Below are 19008 nucleotides of genomic sequence, written 5' to 3'. Positions count from 1 at the left end.
TGGACCCACAGAGCAGCAGAGGAATCCTTCCGATGAGCACCAGTGGGCTATACTTGTCTAAGTTATGATACATCTCGACCAAGGGTGACATGCCTTTTTTCTTGCCACTTGTTTTCTTTCTGTTTAGAGTTTCAAAATGCTCAATACATAAGAGTTACAGTGACTAGTAAGAATATTCTAGACGCTGATGGACTGGGGTGTAGCTTAGTGGTCAAAAGAATAAAAATGAAAAGGAAAAGAGAAGAGACATAGGGTCCAGGATGCAAACTGAGCATTATGGGTATCCAGAAATAACCAGATGAGGTTTGTTGCTGTGGCGGTGAGGGAAGGGGTGGCCCTGGGATCTGGGATCTTATTGTCCTACTGGATGACATGTTTATACCTGCCGAAAGCTGTCACTAATGGTGGTCACACTGAGGTAGTGGTCATGTAATTGAACCTTGTTTCTAATGAGCCAAGAGAGCAGCGTATGGCTGCCCTGGTGAGGTGCCCATTGCTTGGAGGTGGGGCGATTCCCCACTGCAGGGCTTGATTTCAGGAGTTAGTGGTCGGCAGCATGGTCAGGACAGGGTTGGGCTATGCTCTGGGCTCTTCCAGGCGCTGAGCCTGGGGCGCAAGGTCAATAATCACGTTCCTAGGTGTCTCTCTTGGTGGTAGTGCTGCGCCACCGAGGTGCTGCATGCGGCCACCATGTTTCAGGGGCTCTGGAAAGTACTCCAGACTTGCAATGTACCAGGGAGTGGGAAGTCAGGCGGCCAGATTTCCTGTGTCTTCCTTCTCACAGCTTCTGCCAAAAAAGCCAAAGAAAGCCCTTCCAAGGGAACTTCCTGGTGTCTCAGAAGACGGTCCCCTCCCTCGGATCCAGGAGCAAAGTGGGCAGGACAATGTGTTCATGTTCAGGGAGAGCGCCATGCAGACTCTGTGTCTCTAAGTCTAAGGTCTGCCTCACACCAGCTCAGGAGCCCATCACAGGCAAGACACCTGATGCCCAGGCTGGGCATGCCAGCATCCTTAGTCTGCCTTGTCACGTGTAAGATAAGCGGTGTGCATTGCTCTCCTGGGGAGTACAGAGATGTGGGAACACGAGGGTAATTTAGTCATGTCATGGAAGTCAGATTTAAGCCTTAGAAAGGAGCAAGTAACAGGGGATGTGTCAATCCCACTCCGTCATCTGTCACTGAGCTCACTCAGGCCCCAAGCCAATTCCAGAGACAAGGAGGGGAAAGGCACCCCTGGCTGCAGAGGATTTGACCTCAAATGCAGAGGGAGGAAGGGGTGAGATCCAGGCTTCCTCAGTCAAGCTGCAGGTACAGGCTGGTGGGGCCCAGAGCTGGTGGGGAGGGCTGTGTGGGGAGGTGACATGGCAACTCAACCATCACGGCAACCTGGAGATAGAAGTGAACCACAGGGTCCTTTCACCCAATGCTGCCCCAGCATCAGGACGGTAGGTAATCTAAAAATGCCTTTTTACAACCCAGTTTCACTCAGTTTCCCTGACTGGCATAGAGCAAAGACAGGGAATGGGAGAGATAGTTTAATAACCGTAATGCCCCTAGAGGTTTCAAGACTGAGGACCTAGAGTCCTGAGAGTGAGGGTTTCCAGAAATCAGTCGCTCCGGGTCCCTGGCAATGTCTGTATATTCCTTACAGTCTCTTCTTAATCAGTTTCTCAAGTTTGCGGATGCGGGATGATTCCTGCTCTGGTGTTGGAGCCATTAGGGACAGCGTGCTGGAATTTTCTGCCCCTGAGGGTGGGGCGGGGAGCCTCTGTCGAAAGAGCTCCAGCATGCCGCTCTGCTCACTCCTCTTCAGCCCCTGAGAAGAGAGGGAGAAGGTGGTCAGGGATGGTCCCACAGTCGATGGCAGGGGCAGAAAGCACACTTTGGTCCTGCAGTTTGCCCAGCCTGAGCTCCACTGGGCTAACTGTATAGTGGCTAGAACCCAAGGACCTCGATTTCTCCAGGGCAAGTACTGGTCCTAGAGAGCAGCCTGGAAGGTAAAATTCAAGCAAGAAAAGGGGCTAACAGGACAGGAGAGAAAGAAGGGCTGAAAAGAGAAGAGAGAAACAACAGCAGGGGGAAGGACCATTCCTGTTCTTCCTTGCATTGCTCCACTCCAACCTCCCTGGGCAGTGGCCATCCCTTGGGCAGGGCGGTCCTCAGGATGCTGCAGCCTGCATGGCCAGGATCGGCCTCCAGGAAAGGCTCTCTGCAATCTGGGATGCAGGGTGACTTTGAGGCAGTCCCCACATTCTATATCCACATTCCATGCCTTAGGGTGAATGGGCTACAAATAACAAGAGGGCTCACCTTCATGTCCAGTATTTTCTGGAAGGTTTCTGTGTTGCAATCCGTAAGGAGCTTGATATAGTTGTCAACAAATACCACCAATGGCTCATGAGGGGCCATCACCACCTACCAAGGGAGGAAACAAGAACAGGTCCTTAGGAGCCCTCAGGCTGGCAGGCAGGGTCAGCTCTTACTTGCCAGCTGACCACGAAGGGCCTACTGCCATCCCAAACCTGTGCTCAGAAATGCTCTGATGGTTCATTTCAACTTGATGTCCAATTACAGTATTCCCAAGAGTGGCTGAATCACCATTATTACTCAGATTGTCTTTTAACATATGGATTCCTGGTCCCCCAACATCCGAGGCTCCTAATTCCCCCAGGAGGCATGGAAGAGACCATCTGCTGGGGTATTTCACGGGTGGTGGGGCATCCACTCCTTCTGTCTGTTACTGAGAGGGGGCAGAAGCCCATAGATATCCTCAGAAACAAAACTCCTGAACTGGCCTTACTCCTTTAAAGACCTGAAACCTGACACTTTGTGTGGCCACATTCATTTAACAATTACTGCACAGACAGATGGCCGCACCGGCCTCAGATTCATTTCATCTGGTTCTGGAATATGCTGATGTTTCTTTCCTCGTGGGCTGGTTTTGTTTTGAATTCCTGAGAATGTACCAGAAAGTGGCAAGGAGCAGTTCCTTTCAAGAGCCTTTGCAGCTATTTCCCAGAATGCAGCTCTCCTCCCTTGAGCAGACCTGCTGGGGAGGAAGTAGTTTCCTCAGGCACAGGCTTTAGGTTTCCCAGGCCCCTCATGTGGTCCAGATCCTGAGGTCAGCAGCCAGGCCAGGCCACTGCAGCTTCATTTCCCTGCCATCACTTGAGTCACCCTGGGAAATGGGCCTGAGGAGCCCACAGGTGCTGGGTTCTCAGCTCTCATGAGAATGGAGCCTCTGCTTCCCCACTGCCAACCTTTTCTGACAGGCCCAGGTGGAGATCAGAGGCAGGCACTGCTCCACCAGGGCACCACGTCTAATCGCTTGTCAAACGAGGCTTCAAAAAGCCCATTTGCCAATTAGATTCAGTTACTACAACATCTGTTCAGAGTTCACTTAAAGGTGCAAAACATGGAAAGCCAAAAGGCTTCTGGGGAAGGGAGTGACATCTGGGCCTAAAATTCCTGCTGAGAGGCAAGGGATCCCTGGGCTTCTCTCCTGATTTGCCACCTGGCTCTCAGCTGCTAGAGCTTATTAAACAGAACTCACCTGTCAGAAAGGATTGCTGATCCCCAGGTAACTGTGCACTGATTTTCAACATCACAGAGTGTGGGCAGTCCTTGGGGGTCAGAGGGGACAGGGCAGATTCTGTGTTTGCAAAAGCCAAACTCTCTGGAACAAGGGTCTAATATGGGGCTAGCCCTTGTGAACAGAGTCCCCAGAGAAGACATACCTTGAGAATCATTTCAGCCCGGGTCATGCCTTTTACGACGATCTTAGTGTAACTGGCAGGTGCCTTCCTCACCACCTGGGAGCCGATGGATGGGAGGTCAAGCAGGACCATCTTCAGGGAGTGCGTGTCCAGCAGCAGCTGCAGACCAAGCAGAGTGCTATGGCCACGCTGTGCACCAAGCACCTAGTGTGTCCACTCTGAGCAGGTGTGTGCTACTCGCCATAGTACAAGTGATCCTTTCCCGTTACAGAAAACTTGGAAAATCAAACTTTAAAGGAAAGACTACAGTTTCCACTGTCCAGGAAAAGCTTCCTGAAGAGACCACAGTGAAATGTGGGTATAGTTTCTACTAACTAGTGTGTGGATGAAAGCCTAGCTGGAATCATACTGAGTGTGTGTATAGCTTCATACCCTGCCTTTTCTAATAGACACATGAAGGGTTTGCATTTTATTTCCCATCATTACAATCTTAAAGAATTATTGTTTTTAATGGCTTTGTAATACAGGCTATTGTTTAAATTACGTTAGCATTCTCCGACATAATTCACTCCTTAGATTTTGGTTAGCAACAGATGCTGAGGCTCTGGAGGGACAGCTCAGCAGTTAACTGGTTTGGTTCCCAGCACCCACAAGGTGACTCACAGCCATCTGTAACTCCAATTACAGATCCTATGCCCTCTTTTGACCTCCTCAGGCACTAGGCATGCATATGGTACACATGCATACATGCAGACAAAACACTCATACACATGAGAAAAATAATCTTAAAAAATAAAACAATAACAAAACCAAAGGGCAGATGCTGAGGCAGATAGCCTCTTCATGTCTTCTAGCCTCAACAGTGGCACCTCCTTAGGGAACAGTCTCTGGAACAGGCCAAAGCATAGCTTATCTTGGATGTTCCCAGGACATGTCTGAACCTCTTTCCACCCACAATGCACCTGTTTACATAGCTATTGGCATCACAGAAATTGCAGACTGCACCCTCATCAGCACTAAAAAACTACCACAAAATACCTTACTTATTCATAAGGCAAAAATAGGTAACTTGTTATTGCTGCACTTAGGACCTCTCTAGATGCTGTCTGATGACATTTTAACCATGTTTAATCATATCTTGGCAACAACCCACTTTGTTTGTTCTGGACTTCTTGAATGCCAATTATCTGGAAAGAGATCAGCTTCCTCATGGATCACCAATGGCCAGAAGGGATACTACAAGTTCTTTCACATTGTCTTTCTGAGGTCCAACCTCATGAGCTCATTGTTCCCAATTTTACAGAAGAGAACATCAGTGCTCTGGAGGTTTAATAAGCAGCCACACGTGGTTCAGGATGCTTGATTAGATGCCTCTAGGCACTGATGGCCAGGGCACAGACATGCCTGAGGCCAGGGGCTGGGGCTACAGCTCAGTGTAAGAGCACTTACTCAGTCCCAGGCTGACTTTGATCTCAGGCACTGCAGAAAGTGAACGAACAAGTGAACTAGGAACGAAATGGCTGAAGTAGGGTATGTCTTGGTCTGTTCCAACGGTTTGAGAGAACAGAATCACATATGGCACCAATAAGATAGAGCCAGTAGCGGGATGACAGATCTCTCGACTCCACTAAATTCAGGTGATAGTGATCAAGACATTCAGGACAAGGCTGATGGCCTGTTAGACAGCCTTTCACAGTTACAGCTAGTTGGCAAGGAGTGGGAATCCTTAAGGCTCTGACACTCTGCATCCTTTACTCCCCCTGGACTTTAGATGGGAGAACTAATGGTTAAAGACAAACTAGCTAAGGAAAGACACAATCAGCTTAATGGTTATGTGAGTATAATTCTGACAACGTTACAGAGATTTGGGGAATGTTAATGCTTAGTTCAGATAACTAAGACACATTACACGATTGGCAAAGAAGGCTATCCTAATGACAGTAATTTCATGAAGGAATGTGACTAGTGAAAGCCTACACTTTCTGTTTGTGTATAATGTGCATGTGTGCACATGGCATGTGCATGCCATAGCATGTGTGTGGAGGCCAGAGGAAAACCCTGAGTGTTGGTTCTAACCTTCCACCTTGTTTGGAAGCAGGGTCTCTTTGATTTTTTTCCCACTGCACTGGTGCCAGGCTAGCTGCTGCCTGTGAACTTCCTGGGATTATCCTTTCTTTTCCTTTTTTTTTTTTTTTTTTTTTTTGGTTTTTTGAGACAGAGTTTCTCTGTGGCTTTTGGAGCCTGTCCTGGAACTAGTTCTTGTAGACCAGGCTGGCCTCGAACTCACAGAGATCCGTCTGCCTCTGCCTCCCGAGTGCTGGGATTAAAGGTGTGCACCACCACCACCTGGCGGGATTATCCTTTCTTGATCTCCTCTCTTGCCTTCGGAGTACTGGGATTAGAGCTGTGCACTACCGTCTCCAGCTTTATGTGTGTTTTGGCTATTTCAACTCAGCTCCTTCATGCTTGAGGACAAGTGCTTTTGTCCTCTAAGCCATTTCCCCAGCCCCCAGAGTCTAAACTCCCTAAACTACTCAGCTGTGGGCAGCACAGCAATCTTATTATGCTTGTTTTAGAAGGCCATTGAAGTCAGGTGTGTGTACATGTACCGAGGTTTATGTGCACACTTGTATGACTGTGGAGGCTGGATGTCAATCTTAGATGTCTTCCTGTCGCTCCCCACCGTATCTGACAGAATCTCTCACTGGACCTGGAGCTCACTAACTGGCTGGCTAGCAAGTCTCCAGGATCTGTCTGTTGTGTCTCCAACCCTAGTACGGGGGCTACAAGGATGCTGGCTTTCTATGTATGTTCTGGGGAACCCAATTCAGGTTCAAGATGAAATCTTACCACCATAGTGTTTGGTTTTTGAAAAAGCCATGAGTTCACAGAAGTGTGTTTAGCATCTGAGAGAATGGCACAGAATACCAAGAGTCCAGGGTTAGCATACACTCCCTAAAGTCCATGGAATTTGCATTGCTGCCCCTATACCCCTAAAGAACAAGCATGCTGGATCCAAGCCCCATAGTGCATACCCTACAGTCCCAGCGACTTGGAAAGCTGAGGTGGAGGGTCACTTGGACCCAGGAGTTCAAGGCCACGCTGGGTGAAATAGCAAAACCCTGTCTTAAAGAAAATGAACATTGCTTAGAATCTAAGAGAAGGCCAGGTGGTGGTGGCAATTGCCTTTAATCCCAGCACTTAGGAGGCTAATCTCAGTATTCAGGAGGCAGAGGCAGGCATATCTCTGTGATTTCAAGGCCAGCCTGGTCTACAAGAGCTAGTTCCAGGACAAGCCCCAAAGCTACAGAGAAACCCTGTCTTGAATCTAAGAGATGAAAAAGAAAAAATTTAAAACTTCTTTTTGAGACAGGGTCTCACTATGTCACTCTGGCTAGACTAGAACTCATTATGGAGATCAGGCTGCCTACAAACTTAAATCTGCCTGACTGCCTCCCAACTGCTGAGATTAGAGGCATTTGGCACCATGACTAAAGACTGATTTTACTACTTTGTGTGTGTGTGTGTGTGTGCCCACGAAGGCCGGAGAAACACCAGAGCCTCCGGAGTTAGAGTTCCAGGCGGTTGTGAGCTGCCTGACACGGATGTTGGGAACCCAAGCCCAGTCCTCTGGCAAGTGCTCTGCTGCAGAGCCACCTCTAACAGCCCAAGACTTTCCAACTTTTAGTAGAAAACACAGGGATTGCTTTTACTCCTTATGGATAGAAAAGAATGTCAAATATGGGAAAGATTGAAAATTATACTACTCTAAGTTACACGAGACTCACAGTAAACACAAATCCAAACCAGCCGTAGACTGGCGCTGCTCTGACAAGGGAATGAGACGCAGGGCACACAGACGAAGACCAGGGCAGGGTGTAGTTCAGTGCAGAGTATCCACTTAGCATGCTCTAGGCCCTGGCTTCCAATGCCAGCACCATGCACACCAGAGGTGCTGGCTAAGAACTCGTTAAGACAGAGTGAATTGGTTCCTTTGGGGGAAGCTCGGGAGGATTTTCTTCCTTGAAGAGCCACATAACCCATATGGCATGGTGCTGGGCATTTATAACAGCCCTTGGCAGGCAGAGGCAGGAGGACTGTGGCAATATGGGGCCAACCTAGGCTACCTACCACTTTCAGAACAGCACTAGGGCTACATAGAGAGACTGTTCAAAACAAGCACAAGGTATAATGGCTAAACTATGGTATAGCTCCTTTTACTTACATCACAGGTTCTTGGCTGTCAGTTTTTAACTTTTTGGTTGCTATGACTAAATACCTAAACATAAGGGACATAAGATTTGCTTAGAAGCACCGTCTTGGAGTGGTCAGTCTCTTCACCTCATTACAGAGAAGAAGCAGAGAGATGGCCACAACAAGATAGAGTCTTCAACTCACGCTTCCAGTGATGTGTTTCCTCCAACTAGCCTGTACCTCCTGAACTTTCCAGAACCTTTCAAAACAGTGTATCCAGCTAGAAACTAATAAACATTTAATACACAAGCCAAAGGTGACTTTCATATTTAATTCATAACACTCATGTTAAAAAGACCTTCCCTGTACCCGCTCTTTGCAAAAACAAGGACTGGAAACAGCTCACTGTCCATAAAAGCAAGAAAGAATAAACGAATGATGGCATATTTATGCAATGGGAAATGATACTGAAGCCAAAATGAGCGGACACAAATGACATATATCAACACAAATAAATCTCAAAAAATGTTAAGTAGGGGGAAAAGGCAAGAGAGGAAATGACATGTATAGTACAATTTATATAAAGCTTAGAAACAAGCAAAACAATCCATGCATCACTTGGGGATATATACAGCTACGGAACACCCAAATACATATGGCAACCTAGAAGCCTAGATCAGAACAGCGCTCACTTCTGGGCATGGGGAGGGGGTGAGGGAAGGGTGGAAATCCACCGGGGGCTTCAGCAAAGCTGTAATGACCTACCTCAAATTTGCAGATGTAGGGCAAACGTGGGAATGGTACAAATTTCACTGACTGGTCACTATTCTTTTATTTTCTATATATTTGTTAACAGGAAATCAATCTTTCTTTAGGTGTGTCTTTTGAGGCCTGGCAAAGATTCAACTTCATCTACCACACAGTAGTTATAAGAGCCTGGGCTATCAAAATCAAAACCATGGCCTAGCATTTATCTCTTGGGAGGAACTGGGGATATTTGCTACTTTTTCTGCTTCCGAGAGATGTATGTAGATGAGCCAGACATAATTTTCTAGTTTATTTCATACCTTAAAGGGGTATGACACCTTTTTCACCAGAAAATCCCATCTTGCTAGCTAGCTGAAGAGATGGGAACCTCACTGCTACTGCATGAAGCGGTTGACGGGGAAGATGAGACCTGGTGCTGCGGGAAGGTAAAGGCCCCACTGATCACCACCACCTTCTGGTTTCATTTTGAAAACGGATCACAGTCCATTTGTTTCAGCATGAGGCACTGGGTGAGAAATGCCACATTTATTTGCACTTCAGAGATAATTTTGGGGGCCTGCAGACTGGCCAAGTAGCTATGCCAAGGGCAGATTATTGAGTAAAGGAAACTTTCAGAAGGAGTTCCCCTACTTTCTTCCATCTGATTTATGGATCGAGGCCAGGTCTTACCCTGTAGCCTAGGCTGGCTGGAATTCCCTACAAAACCAAACAGGCCTCAGGCTCTTGACTTTCCCACCTTAGCCTCCTGAGTCCTGGGGCTGTGGGCCTGCATCACCAGGCCCAGCTAAAATGGCTCCTTAGTGCTGCAGTTTCTTCTGTAGAATGCTTGTACAGTTTTTGATAAATTTACTTCAAGAGAGTCAATGTTTTATGGTGTTACCAGAAATGGGTTTTGTTTTCTTGAGATAGGTTCCTGATCTGTTGCCTAGGCTAGCCCTGAATTTATGAATATCCTGTCTGAGTGTTCCAACTAGCTGTAAGCATAGGTGCGCACGTATGTATATGCGCACAACACACACACATTATACCACACTCAACTACAAATGGTTTCATTTAAAAATTAAACATTTTTTATGGGTCTGGCAAGTGCTCACATGTTCTACCACTGAGTCCATCCCCAAGCCCTAGAAACACATGTCTAATGTAGACCTTAGTTCCAGCAGCCTTCCTAAATTTATATATATATTTTGAAATAGGGTCTCTCTATGAAGTCCTGACTGTCCTGAAACTCATTATGTAAACCAGGTCAGGTCTGAACTCATAGGGATCCTCCTGCCTCTGCCTCCTGAGAGCTGCAATTATAGGTGTACCAGATATCAGATCCGTGATGTGGGGATTTCTGTATCTCGCCATTGTGTCTGACGTTTGCTGTAATCTTTCCCCTACATTGGTCCATGGCCAGTGCTGCTTAGTCTTCTCACTTCTGTGCTGTGAGACTCCTTGGGGTGCCTCTTAGCTGTGTGTGGCATGAAGAGAGTCTTTATGACTGAGTGACGGGTAGGGTGGCACTCTGTAAGAAAGATGGCTTCATAGGAAGGTGGTGGACCAGAGATAGGAATGAGTGCCCAGGGAGGGAGGAGAGGCTCTTCACAAAGATGGTGTGCTGTGCTGCGCAGAAGGGCAAAAGCCAGCTAAGTGGGCGGGAGCACCCATGTGAGTACAAGAAGGAGCACACTCAGCTGTTTTGAATACAAGTCTGCACTCAGGAAAGCAGGAAGTGGGATGCAGTAGCCTGGGGTGCAGTTTGGTGGCACAGTGCATGTGTGAGGCTCTGGATTCAGTCCCCAACACTACAAACAGCAGAAAAAAAACCTGGAAGGAAACTAGTTTAATTTCAGGAAACATGGAATGTTCTACCAATTCCCAAAATAAAATCTTACTTTGTTCATGAGTGGGTACATGTGGGAGTGGAGCACTGTTGCTAAAATCTCGTCCACAAGGCGTATGTCAAACATACATGGGTAATAGATTGGTATCATGTGACCGGGACTGAGCTTCAACAGCCCCACACCTGCCATCCTCATTCATTTACTGCTCGATTCCAGGGGCACCAGACAAGGGGAATCTCTGTTTTCCACCCTACAACAAACAACATCTGGCCACATCTGAAGACATCTTTAGTTGTCACACTTGACCTTGTCCCTTGCCCCACATGCAAGGTTTGTGAATCTGAAGACACAGTAGGGTACTGAAACAAAACCAAGCCAAACAATTAAAAGGAAGAAAATACATGAAGGGAAAAAAGTAACTTGACAAAGATGAAGTTTGGAGCCATAGGAAAGGTCCAGAAGGCACCTGGAGTGTGCCTGGTTTAGTACTTGTATCTAAAGAGGACACTGAGTGCCGGAGTAGGCAGGCACTGTTTGTGAGCAAGGGGCCATCAGCAGCAGAGCAAGGACCGGGTTGAGAGTCTTTTCCAGCATCACACTGTGCTGTTTTCTCTAGGGTAAGTTTAGGCAAATGGATTTTATTTCTGCTGTGTGTTCAGTCAGAGATGACCTCAGTTGTAAGACTAATTAATGACCCTGCAATCCCACAAGGCCCTCTGAAAATCACAAACTAGCAAGAGGCATTACAATACAGGAATGCTTCAATTCCACATGCCCTCGCAACTGCTCAAGAGGTCTCTGGGGCCCCGAGACAAATAACTCACTGTATGTACTAATCACAGTGGGAATAAACAGCAGAAAGAGCCTCCTTTTTTAATTTCACATCAGTATTCGAGCCTAACCTCAGCTCGGCATCGAGCATCTTTTGGCAGAACAGACGCAGCCCAGATGAGGCGCAGTCGCAGCTTTGAATTCTACAGCTCTAGTTAAAGCTTGGGTTAGGGACGTAACGCAAGGCAGGGTGTGGGTGTGGGTGTGTGCTTGTATTCAAAGCAGCTTTCTACTAACTTTCTTTTAAAAATGGATTTTATTATACTATTTATGTGTGTGTATGAGAGAGACTCACGCAGCTATGACAGGTGGCTGTGAACAGCTCGGGTCCTCTGCACAAGCGGTCAGGCTCTCACCTGCCCTGTGGTTGATGTCTTCAGTCCAGGACCCTGCTGCCTGAGTGCACAGGCCTCTGGCTACAGCATGGCTGGGATTTCAGAGTCCAGATGCCAGGGCTAACTTTACCCACATAAACCTCAACTACACGGGAACCAATCTAGGACTCTATTGCCCTTCATTCCTCCTTGAAGCCTCCACAAGGCTGTGTTTATAGATTGCCTACTACTCACTCGTCTTTGCAGAGGGTCTGGGAAGCAAAACTTTAGTTCTAGAAAATGGGCTTTCCCCGACATCTAAAAGCAGATGGATCCTGTTCCTTAGATAGAAGCCTGTGGTCTGGGCTGATTCTGCTAGTGGTCCACTCTGTTCTATTATTTGAGACAGGATCTTACTAAGTAGCCCACACTGGCCTTGATCCCCTGCCTCTGCTTGCTGAATGCTGGGGTGGCAGGTGTGCCCCTACTCTCCACTAGCTAGCATTGTTTATAAAAGAGAAAATTTGAGGAAAACACTCATGATATAGGACTTATGTGACATCAAAACTTTCATGGCTATCAGACACTACAGCAGTCTTGGAGGCCTGAGCAAGATTCCAAAAACATGGAACTGTGTTCCCATGAGTCAGCTTTGGAGTCCAGGCTTGGTCAAGTCTGCAGACAGAAATGTAACTGAGAACTCTAAGGCTGCTGCAGACACAGATCTTAATCTCTCCATATCCTCTCAGATGGCACAGTGTAATGAGGTGAACAGAGGAAGCGCCGGGTAAACACGCACTAATGAAACTGGAGCTGGCATGTGAGGGCATCACTCTGCCACTTCCGACGGAGAGAATGAGATCCGCACCCTAGACACGCCAGGGTCAGGGTTTCAGAACACTGCTACAGTCAGGCCCAGCTGGTGTCTGAGTCGTGCAACCTCCCAGGGAGTTTTCCAAGACAACATTTTTGACTCCAGCTAGAGCAGGTCAGGCAGACTGCCGAGGGCAAGCACTGACTAGAAGTCTTTATGCAGGCGGCATGTGGAAGAAGTATTAGGGAGGATGAGCAATGAAACAGAAAAGAGGTCACGTCCAGGTCTCAGGAAGCTCACAGTGAGCAGGAGCTGGTAGCTCATGAGGACTGGGTCTGTGCCAGACATGCGTTTTACTTATGGGTACTGGCCTTGGTTTTTCTATTTCTATTTTATTTTATTTTATTTTATTTTATTTTATTTTGAGACAATGTCTAGCTATGTAGCCCAGACTGGCCTTGAATTTACAATCCTCCTATCTCAGCTTCCTAAGTGCTGGGATTACTGGGTGTGTGCCACCACACATGGCTCTCTGACTTTTTAATCCTAACAGCTTGAGGTGGCACCAAGAATTCCTATTTCAGAGACAAGGAAATGGAGGCCCTGCAGAGTAACTTGTCTATGGACAAAGAGATGCAATGTTGCAGGCACAGAATCTAGCTTCTGCCCATGTCATTCCAGAGCTCAGGACATGAGCGCTCACACTGTCCTGCACTTGCTAATAGAGAGGACAAATCATATTGCACTTCAACTCAAGAGACCTTACTATTCACGATGTTCCTGTCTGCCCCTGACACTTCATGAGTGACTGCAACGTACTCCATCCAGTACATGCTAACTAACCATCTTACTGAGGGGAGCAGGGACTGGGGCAGAGGGGATGTCAACACAGCCAAGGAGCCATGAAGACAGGGAACTGAGCTGGCAAAGACCTGAGCCTCTACTGCATTGTCTCATATGGTACAGAGCAGGATCTATGGAAATGCATTGCATGATCTTTTTACATGTTGTTTAAGTGTTTACAGATAGAGGTCTAGGGAAGACATTTTAAGAATAATTTATACCTTAAGTGGTATTCTCAGAGATTGGAGGAATGAATAATTTTTTAATTTTGTGTGTGCCTGTGTACACGTGCGTGCATGCCTCTGTGTGTGTGTGTGTGTGTGTGTGTGTGTGTGTATGAAAGAAGGCCAATGTTGACACTGGGTGTCTTCCTCAACTGCTCTCCATTTTATTTTTGAGACAGGGTCTCTCACTGAATTTGGGACTTGCTAATAAAGCTAGGCTGACTGGCCAGCAAGCCCCAGGGATCCTCTTGTTTCCACCTCCCCACTACTGGGGGTATAAGAACACATTACCGCTCTTGCTTTTTTTTAAATTTGCTTTTATTTGTGTGTTTGTGTATGTGTGTGTCTGTGTGTCTGTGTGTGTTTCTGCCTGTCTATATGTATGCCATGTGTATGCAGTGGCTAAGGAGGACAGAAGAGGGATCAGATCCCCCTGGAACTGGAGTTAAAGACAGTTGTAAACTGCCTAGTATGGGTTCTGGGACCAGAAGCCAGGTTTTTTGTTTTTTGGGTTTTTTTCTTCTTTTTTTGCAAGAGTAGAAAATGATCTTACATGTTGAGTCATCTCTCTATTCCCTTATTCTTGTTTTGTTTTTTTTTTTTTTTATGTGAGTGATTTTTATAGGGATCAAACTCAGATCCATATCCTTGTAGGGTGTGCTAATTAGTTTTCTGACCTGATACACAGTGGAGTGATCTGGGATGAGTGAACCTCAACTGGGGAATTGCCTCCAACAGACTGGCCTATGGGCATGTGCGGAGGGGAGTTTTCTTGATTAATGATTGATATGGGAGGGCCCAGACCATTGTGGGTGGTGCCACTCCTGGACTGGTGGTCCTGGGTTGTATGAAAGAGCAGACTAAGCAAGCCACGGAGAGCCAGCCAGTAAGCAGCTTCCTCCATGGTCTCTGCTTCAGTCCCTGCCTTGAATTCCTGCCTTGGTTTCCCTTGATGATGCATAAGTCAAATAAGCCTCTTCTTTCTCAAGTTACTTTTGGTTAATATTTACCACAGAATGATCTTTCTAATATCTATTTTTATTTTCAAAATCAATCAGAGTATTCCCTGAACTCAAAATGCCCAAATTTCAGAGAGTTTGAATAGGTGGGAGATGAAAAGAAGCGACTTTGCTGTAACATACAACTCAAGTTCGTCAGGGCTCAGGGGACATGAACTAAGTCTTTGTTTCCTTAGGTCGGAGTCTCACTATATACTGTACATTGGCCGTGCACTCTAAATCCTATTGTTTTAGTCTCTTAAGTGCTGGGACTACAGGCATGTGTCATCATGCTCCAGCAGAGAATCAGCTGAGGAGCTTCCTGGGGCGGTGAGTTCTGACTCGCCCTGCTTGGTCTCACAGGCCCTTTGCGCAGCCACCCAGAGCCTCTGCTGGACTTAGAACACTGACCCTTATCCCTCCAGTACCAGTCCTCAGAGAAATCTGAAGCCTTTAGTCTTGTGCCCCTAAGACAGTTTCCCCTAACTTGTTTTGTGACCTTCCGTCCATGTGACTGAGGTTGTGATTATCTAACTGATCTGAGTCCCATCTGGGCTACAATATGAGAACCTATCTCAAAAATTAAAACAAGGAAGCAAAAAAGAGTGGCCAAGCAACCATATTTCTGTACTTCAGGGAAACCTGTCACGGTCTCTTTAGACTGAATCTGCCTGAGCCCATATGCTGGATCCATAACAAAGTCCTGCAGGAAGTTCTCCTTACCTGCTCTGCTCCCACCATGCTGATTGGCTTGCACTTGAAGAGGTGGGTGATAAATTTGGGGATGAATGAGCTGTTGATAGAAAAGTGACAAGTTATGCTTATTCTCCTTGTAGTGAAGGGCCGTAGAAACTTCTTATTTATTTTATTTTATTTTTCTTTTGAGACAGGGCTTCTCTGTGTAGCCCTGAAATTTGCTCTGTAGACCAGGCTGGCCTCAAACTTACAGAGCTCTACCTGCCTCTGCTCCCGAGTGTGGGGATTAAAGGTGGCAAGTGGCAGAAACTTTTTAAGGTTCTATTTCCTTTCATGAGGAAACCGAGACTCCGGGTGGACACTCTATTCCCTACTCCTTCCTCCCCCCTCTCCCCCCAGCCTATTCTTTCCTTCTAACTTCAGCTCCAGTTTTGTTTAGGAAGAACAGCCTGGGATTCTGCGGAAAGCTCACCCCATCTTAAGCTGGAGCGGTGAATTCTTTTTGTTTGTGGTGTTGGGGATGGAACTCAGGTGGCAAGAACTCTAACACTGAGCCACACTCCAGTCCTACAGAGGTCAATACTACTGAGCTTCAGCCAGTTCCACTGGTGACTGTTTCAGTCCTAAGAGGGAGAATTATCCAATGGCAGTCTAATCACCTGGAGGGAAGGACCTCACGGCAGGGCTGGTGTGAGACTCCCTCTTCCTGCTCAGGGCACTGTTGAGCTAGATAAACACCTATGCTTGTCATTCTACTATCATTCTGAGGATGTGGCCAGTGTCAAAGAGAATATCCCAGGTCTTCACGAAGCCATCAAAACACTAAAGCAATTGTTTGTTTAAAAAAAGTTTATATATTTTTATTTTAGTGTATGTGTCTCTGTGTGTGCATGTAACCATGTGTGCAGGTTCTACGGAGGCTAGAAGAGGACACTGGATCCCTTGGAGCTGGAGTTACAGGCTGTTGTGAGCTGTTCCATATGAGTATTGAGAACTGAACTGGAAGTCTCTGCAGAAGCAGCATGTGCTCTTAACTACTAAGCCATCTCTCCAGTCTAAACCAACCACTCTCAAGCCCTAACTTCCTCTAGACTTGAAGTTATATGAAGTTTTGAAAATCCATCTTGTGCCAGGTGTGGTGGCACATGCCTTTAATCCTAGCACTCAGGAAACAGAGGCAGGCATATTTCTTGTGAGTTCAAAGTCAGCCTGGTCTACATAATGAATTCTAGGATATCCAGAGCTACATAGTGCAACTCTGTCTCAGAAAAACAAAAACAAGCCGGCAGTGGTGGCACTCGGGAGCAGAGACAGGCAGATCTCTGTGAGTTCAAGGCCAGCCTGGTCTACAGAGTTCCAAGACAGGCTCCAAAGCTACAGAGAAACACTATCTCAAAAAACCAACCAACCAACCAACCAACCAACCAACCAAACAAAAAACCCAAAACAAAACAAACAAAAAAATCTACCTTGCCATTCAAGTACCAGTGACTGAAAATATCCGAACAGTGGCAAGAGCTGAAGCTACATGTGTAAGAGAGTCTGAAAGCTAAACCAATAAATAAATAGCTAAGGCAGTAATTCTCTTACCAAAACAAAAATTACAAGATTTTAAAAAAATCCGCCAAGCACTGAGCGACTGCTTAGGCCAGGCGGCCTGGTGACCTGCTTAGGGTGAGGAACAGTGACAGTCCAGCAAGCCAGGACCCGAGTCGAGGAGGCTGTTGTGCTGCTGTTAGACACGTGCATAACTAGATAAGATCCAGAGTGTGCTGAGCAGGCGGTGCCCCCGGGCCCAGGACACAGAGGAAAGACAGAAAGGGGCAAGGTTTCCACCAAGGCTGGCTGACTTCTGTCTCCTCCCTCCTCCATGCTCTGTCTGGGTCCTTCAATCTCGCCGCATCTTCTCCGCACACCGCAATCACGTTGCTAACTGAGGACTTCTGGGACAATGTCATGGAATAGAGGTGTACTAGCTTAGTGGGTGAGAGAAGTCATCTGAAATCCAAACTGCATTTTCAACCAGGAGTGGCCTAGTTAGGTTATTATGTTGGAGGCAATGCAGCCACAGATGGACTAACAACTGTGGGGAAGGAAAGGAGGCAATGGAAGAGGACCCGCAGTCCAGGGAGGAGTGGGCCTGCTAATCTAGAGGGAGGTGTGAAGAAGAGGGTCTGGAGGGGTTCTTGGCCCTTAACCTGAGCCAGCCAGGTAAGGCGAGGCTAACCTTGGGACTACTCACACCTGCACACCTGGCTTGTAATGGAAGCTCCTTCACACTGGAGTGCTGAGGCTGTGCCCTTGCCCTTGCCCTGACTAGTCCATGTTAGGTGATCAGAAGAAACATGGGGATAACCTAGGCACAAGTCTTTGGAGAAGAAAAACCAGCAATGTGATGTGTCATTGCCAAGGGTCACCAGGATGGAAATAGTGGCTACTGGTCTGGGCTGAAATTTTATAATGATGGGAGGGTACCAAGAGTTAAAGCACAAAACTTTCTAAACTTTCTAGGTCTACAGCCAAACTTTTCCAGATGTGGGGGATGGGCACCCTATTCCCAGATCACTCAGAATGAGCTTAGTAATAAAATTAAAAGGCGATGACAGAATGTGAGGTTGACACTGGACGAGCTGAGCAATGGACTCCTTATTCACTTTAACCTTAGCTCAATCGGACCCCTGGGTGCCCACAGTGGAGGTTTTGAGTCACAGTAGAGTTTTACAGAGACATTGTAGCAGTGGTTACAGGGAATGTCACATGTGATTTATCAGCAGTGCTTTTAGTGCACATTAATGAGCACCCAGAGAGAGGGAAGGGAATGTCAGCTCCTGGTCCATCTGTGGCCTGCAAACATAAATGCTCCCTGGGGAGTCAGCCCAAGCCTTGCTGATGAGCTTGAAACTAAAATTAACTCTACAGCTACTCTGTCACTATTGTTCCTTGGGGTTTATTTATGTCAGATGGGGGAATCTAATTGAATACAAACCGGGAGAGATCTGGGGGAGAAAGAGAAACTCAGAAGCCTGAGTCACCAGTTGGGACCTGGATGAGAACAATCCAAATACGGTAGCTTGGACAGCACTGACCTTCCTGAAGCAACTTGCCAAACTGTGTGTCTGATAATTGGTCAAAGGAGACACTGGCCCTCATCACTGCCTGGCCTCTCGGGAAACAGGGCTGGAGCCAGATGTTGACTGGCAAAGAACCAAACTACTTCCTTGCTTCAAAATTCAAGGCAGAAATGGCCACACACGAGGACATGACCAGAAGGCAGGCGACGTGGTGCTTGCTCTGTCACCTCGGCACTGGAGCTCAGCAACTTGCTGCTCCTAATTTCTAGTACTTTGCCTGGATGTAACAACATCCACAGTGGATAATTTCTGGCAGCTACAATAACAAGTCCTATGGAGGAGGAGGAAGAAGTAAAGGCTCAAAGGCACAACTGATGGTCCAACTCCTGAGAAGTTCAGACTCTAATCAGATAAAATGCTCGCATGAACCTACTGAAAAACAAAAACCTGAGCAAGGAGAGGTTTCATGCACAGAATTGAGAAAAGCAAGATACCCCAAATTGTTCCTGTCTGCCATGGCTGAAGCCTGCTGCTCTAAGCACGCATGTGTCCTAAAGTGGCCCATTCGCTCCTACCACTACAGCCCTTTGGAGGACAGAAGAATGCTAGTTTCCTGGAAGCCCCAGAATTAGCCCAGCTAGAAACTGGGCATGCTGGGTAGTTAAGTAGAGCAGTAAAGTAAGTTCACTGAGCACGACACCGGCGCCGTCA

The 19008-nt window shown here is 47.0% G+C and overlaps 1 protein-coding gene across 1 annotated transcript in view; it reads right to left on the bottom strand.

Annotated features, from left to right (window-relative positions):
* Positions 1-1521: 1521 nt before the first annotated feature.
* Positions 1522-19008, bottom strand: part of Vps53 (VPS53 subunit of GARP complex) — a 136047-nt gene continuing 118560 nt past the window's right edge. The window contains exons 19-22 of the mRNA XM_038327391.2: positions 15254-15323; positions 3737-3874; positions 2310-2414; positions 1522-1815 (exon numbers count right to left, since the gene is read on the bottom strand). Of these exons, the coding sequence (XP_038183319.1) occupies positions 1645-1815; positions 2310-2414; positions 3737-3874; positions 15254-15323 (484 nt within the window). The 3' untranslated portion in view covers positions 1522-1644. The remainder of the gene's footprint in view (positions 1816-2309; positions 2415-3736; positions 3875-15253; positions 15324-19008) is intronic.

The sequence above is a fragment of the Arvicola amphibius genome, chromosome 4 (assembly GCF_903992535.2).
Source record: "Arvicola amphibius chromosome 4, mArvAmp1.2, whole genome shotgun sequence".
Classification (NCBI taxonomy): domain Eukaryota; kingdom Metazoa; phylum Chordata; class Mammalia; order Rodentia; family Cricetidae; genus Arvicola; species Arvicola amphibius.
This window is presented reverse-complemented; position numbering and strand designations above follow the sequence as displayed.